The sequence below is a fragment of the Cylas formicarius genome, unplaced genomic scaffold, assembly GCF_029955315.1.
Source record: "Cylas formicarius isolate icCylForm1 unplaced genomic scaffold, icCylForm1.1 PGA_scaffold_7__23_contigs__length_41026272, whole genome shotgun sequence".
NCBI classification, from domain to species: domain Eukaryota; kingdom Metazoa; phylum Arthropoda; class Insecta; order Coleoptera; family Brentidae; genus Cylas; species Cylas formicarius.
In genome coordinates, this window is record NW_026844352.1 from 37,328,413 (window position 1) to 37,340,739 (window position 12,327).

Below are 12,327 nucleotides of genomic sequence, written 5' to 3' on the forward strand. Positions count from 1 at the left end.
GGTAGGTATTTTTTCATGTTATTTGAGTCTTTTTAAGTCTCCAAATCATTAAATAATTAGCGATTTAAACAGGTTGTTTTAAGTATGGTAGTGATTGAGAAGATAAAAATGCCAGAACAGGTAAATATTTTGATATTCGGGACTGGAACCTTTGTTGACGGTAGTTGAGTAAGAACGTTTCGACTGCCAGTACAATATATACAGCTACTAAGAAGAATAATGAAACGCTGTACAGAATTCCAAAAACCGCATACACAAAAACTACAATACACTGACTTGCTCAACACACTAGCATTATTTAATATGCCCAAGTAATTTAATAAAAATAGCCTTTTATTTTATCACATTACTGTCCAGTACGGATTCGTTATTGGCCTACTAATAAAAGAGAAGGCTTTTTCAAATTTCTGTAAAAATTTGGCAACGGATATAGTTTTGGACTAACCATAGCTGTCGGTAGCAACCTAAGACAATAAAATTACCAACCCATTTGTGTATCGAGTTCGTTGTTATGTAGAAAGCGTAAGAAATGAAGGCGTGGAAATAAAGGCATCTCTCTAAATCCGGTACTCGCTTGGAATTTCCAAAAACCTAAAATGGCGAGGAAAAACAAGAAAGAAGAAACAACACCGGAGTACATGGAACGGGTTAACCGCTTTGCCATCAGTGGGCGAAGTTTTAAAGTTTGCAAATGTAACCACAGAAGAAAACGCAAATTTCATAATCAACAATTCGATCGAAGGAAAAATTTGAACCTACACAACAAGAGACGAAACGAGGTGAAACGTTCTCTCGAAGAATATCGAGCGGGACGGGAACGTCTTAGTCATCGTCGAGTGCATTCATGAAGTCCAATTATCTGCCAGACTCCCCGGCCAGACGTAATGACCCATATTGTTAGAGGAAAACTAGGACTCCCAACTCCACGGTATAATGAATGAAACGGTAATAAGAGGATCTGCGTGGGTCTTGGTATTATCTCACCATTTTTCCCGCGTCGTCGAGTTGAGAGAATTATCTCGCCACTTATCTACGGTTTGCCGGCTCCACCAGTACCGTTTATCGGAATGGGAGTGCGGTTTTTGCGGCACGATAAACTCGGATTAATTAACAAAATAAGAATCGGGAAAGTCCTAGCATAGCTAACTATAGCGGCCAGCACGATAACTTGTTGGTCGTCGTGCTTTGCACTTGGCGAATTGGAGGAATTATTGCTCTCTCCGGATAGGAAAACATTTTGATTAGTTAAAATTTTGGGAAAGTTGTATTATTGCTGTTTTAATCGATAATTTTGTAGATAGACGCAAACAATAAAATCCTAAGTGTATTAATGTTTGTTCCATTCATTGCAATTATATTCAGCGCTGTAGTGTTACCTTATCGGTGAAGAACGCGCCAAACTCCAGGTCAGGCCCTAAACGGGAAATAGGAAATTAATGTTTTCATAATTTCACAGTTTTTTTAAGCAGCAATTTAAGACTGTTAAGGTTGTAATTCAAAACTATTTCATGTTTAAAAAATTTCCTAACTGTCTATTTTTCATTCTTACAAAATAAATAATGCTACAACTTGGTTATCCATGGAAATATTATCTAAATCTAAAATCAGAAGTAAACAGAATTAAAAAAAATGTCGCTCAGCTCTTGGAGCTGAGTGTATTTTTGTAAGAGGATCTAATTAATATATTGATCAATTTTCAAAACATCTTTGGTTATGTTGCTTGACATTTCGGTAGATTTGCCTAGTATTTCTAATGGGTAGTTATCGACAGGCGAAGTAAAACACAGGTTGGTTATTGGTGTAACCACGCTTTTACCGATGATTAACTAACATCACATTTTTAATATCCTCTTCTTAAATTAGTCCATCGGGATATATTAAGTTTGTCTTGGGTTTAAATCCACAGCGACCTATCTAGCTGATTAGTTTTTGGCAATCGACGGATTTTAGCTGACGGAACCTCGATAACCCCAAACCACATCGTGGGTTTCTTTTTTACTTTCTTCTGCCTCGTTCCTCTTTTCGTCCGGGCCGACGTTCCCCGACCGTGACACCTGGTTGTTGGCGACTACACCTTGGAGTTGAGTTGTTAGAGTACCCTTGACTTCCCAAGTAGTTGCAAGTAGGAGCCAGCCAATCAGACGGAAAGGCTTGTGATCTCCCGATTTGACAAAGACAACTGTAAGACAACTTGCAAGTTGGAGTCGAAACATGACTTCTAGACTGTTTTCGTTATCGACTTGGAAAAAGGTATTGGATCTAACGAATTCAGTCTCATGTTCTAACAACTCGTGAGCTAACCCATAGCAACACAGTCAAAAACATTGCTTATCGTGCGGTGTAGGATTTAGTCGATTAGTATCGATATCGGCAATGAACGAACGAGTTCAATAATCGGGTCTCAACTTACAAGAAGAAAAACTATGACGGTTGGCGCGTGGGATGCTCCGAAATTCTGCTCGAAACCGACAACACTGCCGAACATTCCCGACATGCTTCAACGCAACGACCTTCGCACATCTCGCTTCCTCGGCCCTATACCCGTAGACCGTGTCTTTCTATATTTGGATTTCGAAAAAAAAAAACTTGTAGAAATGCCTCCTCGGAAACCGGCAGAATTCAGTACTAAACGAGGCACTTAAATTCACTTTATATATCTGTCAGTAAAAAATTGTTTTGGTCGAAGAGTTGACTTTAACTAGAGGTTAATACCAGGCGTGTTCTCACAGGACGTAGACAACGTGTTTCAAACCAATGTTGATTCGGTTAACAATCTGAATATAAGATGATAACGTTATTTTGGAGACTACATTATAAATGATTCCGCATGCTTCGGACACTTTTTGACTGTGTAAGTGTATATCCATATACCCATTGAAAGGTCAGACACTGGTTTCCTGCTACTGTGAGGACAAACCTAGAGCGAGGATGACAGATTGATAGTGAAACCGAGAACGATTTCTAAAATTTATAGTATGACATTGAAAAGGAACTGAAACGTAAAAAGAAGTAATTATATCTCGAGCACCTTGGTAATAAACAAACCTTAAAGCAGGTAATACTGTATTAAAATCAACTGAATTGTAAATTAGGCTGTTGTGCCTATTTACAACAACGTCACAGAGTACTGTCCACACCTCGTACACACGGAAAGTTTAATAACATTTGAAATAACAAAACAGCCATTCCGTTTCCGATTCGAGTTTTCCCAAAGCCTGACGACTTGGCGACGCTTAAAACATTTTCCGACAATTAAGACGACCAGGTTATTAAAATTTACGTTGTAACTTAAGAATCCTGCCGCGGTGAATAAAAATAACAATTATTCTTTAGGCGAGTCGCATTCCCACAACGGCAATAATAATAACGTTGCGAATGTATACGTTTTATTTTTTATGATCGAATGCTGTCGGTTTGTAATTATTGAGCCTCCGTGCCGCTTGGGGTGTAGCTGGCTTTTTCGTTAAATACGTAACGGAATCTTCTTGTAGGTAACACGTAGCGATTTGGTATCGTTCAAGGATCAGTGTTGAGCACAATTCCATGTTTGGCCAATAATCAAACAGACATCAAAGAGAAAATGTGGCGTCAGTATTCTAACTTAAAATTCGTAGTTGACCGTGCAAGCCAGTCTCGTTAACTGAACACGCACACACACACACACACACATTTCAAAATTTCGAAAATATTTCTTAAGGCTCTTGTCTCATTTGTGTAGTAACTATAGAAAAAAGCGTCCGAGTTGGTGCGAACCAGGGGGGCAATACACTGTCCGCGTTGTAAACAATCGAAATTTAACTCCCTGCCAAGCGGTGAGACCACTGGAATACCATTATTCCCACAGAGCGGTCGTATTTTGCTGACTTTTTCGAACGCGTATTCCGTTTTTGTCGATTGCGTCGAAAAACCCGACAGTCGAGTTGAAAAATTCCTCCGTGTATTTATCCGGAACGCTATCGAAAAAAATGATTGTACATAAAGAAAGGGAGGGTCAACGTTAAAAAGTAATTTTACGAACGTATAATTTAGCGAATTACACACGGGCAGTTAATTTATGGGAGTCGCCTGTGTAATCGAAATACCCGACAGCCAAAAAACTGATGATCTCAAAACGTGGCTATGGTGAGCAGTGAAAGCTAGAATCAAGTGGTATACAAAAGAAATGTTTTACAACAGCGACGATAAAAAATGTGACAACGAATTGCTCGCGTTGCCTTAAAAATACGGCAAAATTGACAACCAAGGAAACCATGTTCAACCTCCTGAAGTTTGATCACCTTCTTATAGGAAACTCCTCGTATATTATAAAAAAATCTGTACAAATACCTCAAATTTTTCAAATAAACTGTGAGTCCTTATATGTCGTATTGTATTTTCTTCTGTATTGAACCGGATAAAGGATATTTATTTTTCATAGTTTGGAACTTTGCAAAAGATCGAAATTTACTACGCATTAAGATAAAAAAATTGCAAAGGACATTATTTTTGGCGATTCAAGGAGATATTTAAATTTTATTTTTAGAGGTTTGCATTGATTTTATTCAAAAAAATTGTGAATATCACTATACAGTTAAAGTTACAAATTACAAAAAACTACATCGCCCTGTAATTCGTAAAAAAAGATTTTAGTTTTGGCTCGTTACAAGACAGGTATGTACCAACGATCCTTTTTTACCACGCGGCTAAACGACTTAACCAGTTACCTTGAGGAATTTATTAATGGCTGCCTATATGCAAGTACAAAAAACTGAATTTTCTTGTATGGCTACCTATGCAACTTGTTCATGTAGTCATCCGATATCCCTGTTGGAAACTCTGTGATTAGTACTGTTTTTTCATTACTCTTATTATGAATATTATTAAATTAATATAATTTTCGATGCCTTGACAATTACAAAAATGTTGATTGTGAATGTTCAGATTAGGAATATCAACCGGTGTGTCGAACTTTATACAGGAAGTGTTACAGTTGCCATGTATTTGGATAATAAAACCAACGAAGATACGTTCAAATACTGCACATAAACAAACTATAGGAAAGCAAACATGGAATAAGAATTCAACGTTCGGCGCCGGCGACGACGTTACTCACAAGCGATAAGACGTATAAAAAAATTGTTTAAAAAAAACCGTTTCCGCATTGGCGAATGAAGTTTCTCGGAAACTTCGGGTTTCGTTTTACGCCGCGCCGCTCGGTCACATTTTCGCGATTCAAATCACATAACTGAGTCATTTTTAACAAACAGAACGTAATTAAATTACCAAACGAATGATGCTGGAAATACCTAACTTGCGCGTTGGAAATATGCACTTATATCTATAGAAAAATTCGACGAACCATTAACGCGAAAGCACAAATTGGTACAAATTCCAGGTAAATCTCTATCGGACAAGTTTTGCTGGATTATTAATAAATCCATTAGGGTTTGTTCGTCTCATTAACCGAATTAAGTCTTAAGAAAACAGTTGATCGTTACAACAAAAGTTTATATTTATTGTTATATAATATATTTCCATTGTTATGTAAATGCAAAGCCGAATCAGTAGATTTTCGAGTGTACTGTACTATTTTCTTTCTACACAAACACTAAACTCGTTTATTACTTGAAAATTTAGCAGAAAAGATTAGCATATTCAGCGTCCCTTAAAATTTGATCTCGGCTTCAAAAATGATTTTATTATCCCTATAGCTTTTAAATAACATTACAGCAGGCTTAATTCTGTTTTTCTTTCCCTCTCCCTTATGAATGTGACTCCCTTAATATTAATTGTTAATTCTGTCAGATCCAAACTGTTCTGGATTCTCGGGGAGCAATTGGGCAACTAATAAGGCAAAGAATTGAGAATTAGCAGGAAAGCTTTAGTAATGTTCGCCCTTTAAATCTCATTTTTAGAAGAAATTGGTAGTGTGTCTTGAAGATGTTAATACAAAAATTATTTATGAGTAACTAGCAGCAAATTGCACTCGTTTGTTCGATCGTAGTCATATTTTACGGTCCGGAATCTTTGGAGACACCTTGTAACATATAACTGAAATAAATTCGTTTTAACTTGACAAACATTTCGATACGAAATTCCGCCTCTATCGATCAATAAAACATTCCCACAGCGGGGCAGAGAAAAAAAAAAAGAGCTCCAAATAGGAAATACTCGGAAACGCGTTGAATGGATGTACTGTCGTCAAAATTTGTTTATTGGATTATGTCACCGCGATGTTTGTTTTGGTTCGCGAAAAAAAAAAAAACACAATATACGAAATTATTCGCGATCCGTTTGCACAAGTTCAACGAACTACGCCAATATCTTAGAATTTTGCCAATAACTGCGCGCTATCGGCCGTGATCGGTCATATTTTGACAAAAAAGGTCACAAAGAACTACGAAGCATCCGCGTATTTAGATTAGACCGACCTGTTTTTTTCTGTTGATGCGACATTTTTCATTAATTTATTATCGCTATGAAGAACACCATAATGAAACGCAATGTAGCAAGCCGTCCCATAAGGGAATACCATATATTACCAGGACCACCGTCGGAACAGCAAAATTGACGGGTATTATTCCGAGTAAAATAAAATTATTATCCTAATAGGCAGTGGCTCTTGTGTTAAGGATAATTGGTTGTAATTGATTGAGCTCGGTTACGCTTTTAGAAGTTGACACTTTGGGAAAAAACTCGTCCGCGTTTACAACTCCAAGTTGCAAACGATGCCTTCGTTCGTCGCATATTTCCAAAGGCTACACATTGTTATGCCGTGACGGTCTCTATACAGGACGACATAACTTTAATTAGGAATGAAAACTTCCCTATTTTCGAATCTGAAGAGAAAAATGAAGTTTTTTGTGTATCAAGAAGTAGAAGCATAAAATTTACATTTGACAGCAACACCTTTCGAAATTTAGAAAAACCAAACGTAAGACCAAGACTCTAAAATTTAAAATTGTGTATTTGTTTCGAATTTATGCGAATTATTTTAAATGGTGATTTGATTTGATTCAATTTTGAATTTTTCAAAGGGTCATTTATAATTCAAAATACCTTCCTTTCCATTAAAATTTGAAAAATCGTGTTTATTTCGCTTTTCTAAGTGGCTATTTCCGACACTATATGTAAAATGCAATTAAATCACGCAGATTGCGTGATACTGTTATTTGTAATTAAAATTTTCTTTGTGGCAGCCAAAATTTTTACGGCATAATTCGAAACAAACTATACCGAATAAGTAAAATCTGAATGGGCTCGATTGTATTAGGTTTTACGAGTTATCGTAAATGTTCGATTTACATTGTTTATTTAATTGCAACGTTTGCTGTTTATCGACAAGCGCGTTAAATTTAAATGTCCCAAGGTTTTTAAACGCAAAGACCGATTGCCGTTTTTTAAAATTAATTTAAAGCACCGCGTATATGGCGTCGGTATCGCATTGTGTTAAATAAAGTACCGATATTTATATTGTTTAATAAAAATAATAACAAAAAAGTGTTTCGCCAGTATTAAATCCATCATATAAAGCATAATATAATAGAATGATTTGCCGGATTAAAGGAAAACGAAAGGAATAAAATATTTTAGGTCAAGCCTCGAAAATTTTACTCCAAAAAGGTAAGAAGATAAATTAAATATAACATATAAACTCAAATGGCGACATATTGAGACCTGGCCCCTGTGAAAATCATTTATTATCATCATTGCAAAAATTATTTTTAAAAAATCCAAATTTTTAATACGGCGCAATTAAATCAACAACATTAATGTTAACCATTTTTTAAAAAAACTTTGACAATAACACTATTACCTATTTTTCATTTTTGTACTGTATTGTCAAGATTGAAGCTAATGAATGTATTAATAAATACAACTTTCTTCGGAAAAACATCAAACACACACAATCACCAAGTACAAAAACACTTTCCTAGGCCGTTATTAAAAACAGCTAAAGAAGGTCATCATCATAAACCTCGCAAAAAAAAAATGCATTTGCTTTCTTCCTTTACTGCCATTCCATCCATTTTTACGATTCTATTGGTATGCAAACTAGTCGTTGTTTTAAGAGGCGGGTTACATACATAATACATTGTCGTCACCTACCAGAACGACTCGACGGAAAGATTAGTACCAGGAAAAATCAACTGATGGAATACCAACGGCATGACGTATTTCTATATATTGATTTTTCCGTTAACATCCAACCGAATCATTATAAAGGCAACATCAATATAAATTAACACCTAATTTGATACCAGTTTAGAAAAGTCTAACAGGTCTAGTAACGCTATGATTATTGACCATCTGACACTTTCCAACATACACAAAAAGTCAAACATATTGACAGGTAAATTCGGCTATTACGCCACTCTCCGACTGCACTAACCAAAGTGGACCTACTCCACTGTTTTCCAATTAGGGTCCGAAACAAATGTCAATTTTTATAATTTATCAAATAATATTCAAAATAAATTTGTTGCCATTGCGCGATATTTCTTGAACATCAATAAGATTTAAAGGGCAATCTATATACCCAAAACCAAGCCTAAAAGTCTATTTCATGTATCATTTCCGAAAAATTTTTTATTATTTTTCCTTTTTATTTCTTTCTTTTTTGTAAAGTTATATATTTTTGGTCAATTAATTATTTTCTATTCTATATTTTAAGATATGCAAGGGATGTAATGTTATTCTGACAATCAATTAATTATCTTATTCATGTCTCTAACGTTGAACTGAAAAAGAAAACTCCCTGCTCTTCATTTAAATCTGGAGTAAACAGATGTACTTGAGGGGTTCCAAAATGCAATAAAAAATACAAAATAGCGGAGGGAGAGGAAAAATACTGAAATGTGTGCTACTTTAAATACACTAGTTTCTATGAAGTTGTCGGTTTTAAGACTGATCACTATGCTTCAAAATGTATTGTTGCAAATAGTTAAAAATTTAAATACTATACTATATAAATAAGGGGTGTTTTTTTTTCGATGTATAGAAAAATAGTTGCAATAAAACAACGATGGATTATTCGATTGACATGAATTTTATTTATCCGAAAGATAATCTTGTGGCTGGCGGCCGTATATCGGCAATAACACGGCGAATGTTGTCTTCCAAATGGTCAAGCGTTTGTGTCTTATCCGCATAGACCAATGACTTTACATAGCCCCACAGAAAGTAGTCTAGCGGTGTTAAATCACAAGATCTTGGAGGCCAATTCACAGGTTCAAAACGTGAAATTAGAGTCACCAAACGTGTCTTTCAATAAATCGATTGTGGCACGAGCTGTACGACATGTTGCGCCGTCTTGTTGAAACCACATCTCCTGGACATCATGGTTATTCAATTCAGGAATGAAAGAGTTAGTAATCTATACCGATCACCATTGACTGTAACGTTCTGGCCATCATCGTTTTTGAAGAAGTACGGACCAATGATTCCCCCAGCCCATAAAGCGCACCAAACAGTCAGTTTTTCTGGATGTAACGGTGTTTCGACATACACTTGAGGATTAGCTTCGCTCCAAATGCGGCAGTTTTGTTTGTTGACGTAGCCATTTAACCAGAAGTGCGCTTCATCGCTAAACAAAATTCGCTTATGAAAATCGGGAACAACGGCAATCTCGTTTTGGGCTCATTCAACGAATCTACGCCTTACTTGATGATCGTTTGGCTTCAATTCTTGCACGAGTTGGATTTTGTAAGCACGTAAACCAAGATCCTTCCGCAAAATCTTCCATAAAGTGGATGGACACAGATCCAATTCCTGTGCTCGATGGCGGATGGACTCATTCGGGTCTTCCTCAGTGCTACGCTCTACAGCAGCAATAGCTTCTTCTGTTATCAATAAGAGTAAACGTGGTGCGAAAACGTTCCAGGGTTAATCGAATTAACTGCTCTGATGGACGATTTTGTCGACGATAAAATGGACGTAGTGCGCGATACGTATTCCGCGCAGAACCATTATTTTCGAAATAAAATTGCACTATTCGCAAGCGTTGTTCAGTCGTGAGTCTATTCATGATGAATTGCCAAACCAACCTGAGAATAAATCATTGACAGCTGTTAAATCGGTCACCATCTTCAACAGTAATGCCAACTTAAAGTTCTATACATAGAAAAAAAACACCCATTATATACTGCGTTGACATTTTTAGTTTTGGTTAGTTTAGTTTGCCTCTTCTAAGAACAACTTGCACTTTGCAAATTGTCATGCAAGGTGATTAACACAGAACAAGAGCGGATATTATCTTTTTATTTAAATTTTAAAATATTTCAGCAGTAAGCATTGTATGATACCTAGTACCACATTTTATATACCACAATTGCGAAACAACTTGGTAACGAATTCTTTTGTTTGTTGGTTTAAAATATATGTTTGGTCGGGACCTTCATATACACCTTGTCACTAAATTCATTTAAAATAACGCTGTTTCAGATTATAGCAGGTTAATCCTAATCAGTTCAACTGGAATAATATGGCTCTATTTTTAGAATAAGAGTAGAATATTTTATATTTATATTTCCGTAAAAAACAGACACTAGGTTTGTATTAAGAGAAAACTGTACTGAGTTTTTTGTATCTGTACTGTCCCAATTCCAATAAGTATTATTATTAAAAAAGAGAGAAAAAAGCACACTTAAAGATTCATCATGGTTTTTGACCCTCAAATCCGCGTCCGATAACGACGGGCGAAAAAGTTGCCGAGTCGTGGTTTAACCTCATTTTATGAATGAACGGCTATGTTAATTCGGTACTTTTCAATTCTAATAACGGCGACTTTGTGACCCGCGAATCTTATCTTTTACATAACAACATCAAATCCAATCACATTCGGAATCCAAAAACGGAATCGGCGAGCGACGCGAGTGTAGACTCTTTTCTTTTCTGCCCGATAGCAGCGGCAATTCAATGATTTAATTTCTGCAATCAGCTGTTTTTGAGGTTCGCTTTTATTTATAGACGTATCAACGTTAGTTGTAGTGTCGCGTCTGTTTAGAAACCGATGACCCATATACACACCACATATTATTTTGCGAAAATCAAAGTGCTTCGATTTCGAAATGACGCTGAACAATAGTTCTTTGAGCGGCACCGCCTCATCATGACGTTTCCCAGGAAGTCGCGATAAAGATTCCTTTTCATACGAGACTGACAGGCGCAAAAGGAAATAATCTTTTATTTTTCTCGTTGCTTCTTTTGAGCCCTGACGCCCGCGTATCAATACCCCCAATTAAAAGTTCAGAGAGCATCCTGTCGTGCGGGTGTGGATATGTGTGCGTGCGTCTGTGTCGGACAATTCGGCGCGGGTTCAAAGAATGACATTTATGACAGAACACTGCTTGTGCCGTCGGTAAATATTTGGACAAGGCGATTTTATGGCTACCAAGTGGCATTTATTGACCTGCACTGTCACCAATTTAGATAAATTATACCCCATGAAGCTTTTTAAATATCGATTTGTTGCTAACAACTCGATCGTTGCCAATAATTATGACTTAATTGCATCACAAATATATTATATATAAATGAAAATATAATTGTAATTAAAACTTGTCCCAGAATGTTCGAAACACTCAATACCCATAAAAGCACCGACCTTTGTAAGGGCTAATATTGGTAGTGCTCTTTTTTTTATTTTCGTACCAGTAATTTTTTTCTTGTAATTTTTATGCGCTGCTTAAATACTTATGTACGCGCCGAGATAAATCAAAATGTTTAATAAAGTTTATCGTCGACGATGGTGGCGAGGAAACGTATCCAAAGTGTATAATCGTTAAAAATTATCTTTCTAGGTTGCCCACTCGAACAATGTATGATTTTAATTAAAGATATTATCCACAAGAGTTGATGTTTCCATTTACGTATTTTTACGACCTCGCTTTACAGCGTTTCAGTTTTAGTTTTCGCGCTTTTCGTCCTGATCGATAAGATTCGCAAAACAGTATGAACAGAAAGAAGTAACGACTAAGACTTACCGAAAGCTGACTTTTTTTTATGCTATTGTCCGTATAATACACTAACATATCGGCGGATAGAGGCCTAGACTCGCGTAGTTTCGACGCTACTAACATACACACTGTCCCTAATAACTGCAGCTGATTTTTCCTTATAGCACAACACATTAAAAACCTGTCCATACAGTTCATTGCGAGGGAGAACACTTCGTCTAGGCATTTTTGTTCTTCGCACACCTGAAAAGAAAAAGACAATTGTTAAAACAAAAAAAAACAAGTTTGACCAACAAAAAGAAATCTCCCTGGAGGTGTGACAGAGCCTTGTTCGGATTAGGATTTTAAGGTATAAGAACTACTCAGCCCGTAAAGTAACCAATAATGTTTA

The 12,327-nt window shown here is 36.3% G+C and overlaps 1 protein-coding gene across 1 annotated transcript in view; it reads right to left on the reverse strand.

The window, feature by feature from the left end:
* The window catches only part of LOC132705470 (G1/S-specific cyclin-D2-like), a 37,579-nt gene that overhangs the window by 17,232 nt on the left and 8,020 nt on the right, over nucleotides 1–12,327 (reverse strand). Inside the window, exon 2 of the mRNA XM_060676056.1 lies at nucleotides 11,964–12,179. Within this exon, the coding sequence (XP_060532039.1) occupies nucleotides 11,964–12,179 (216 nt within the window). The remainder of the gene's footprint in view (nucleotides 1–11,963; nucleotides 12,180–12,327) is intronic.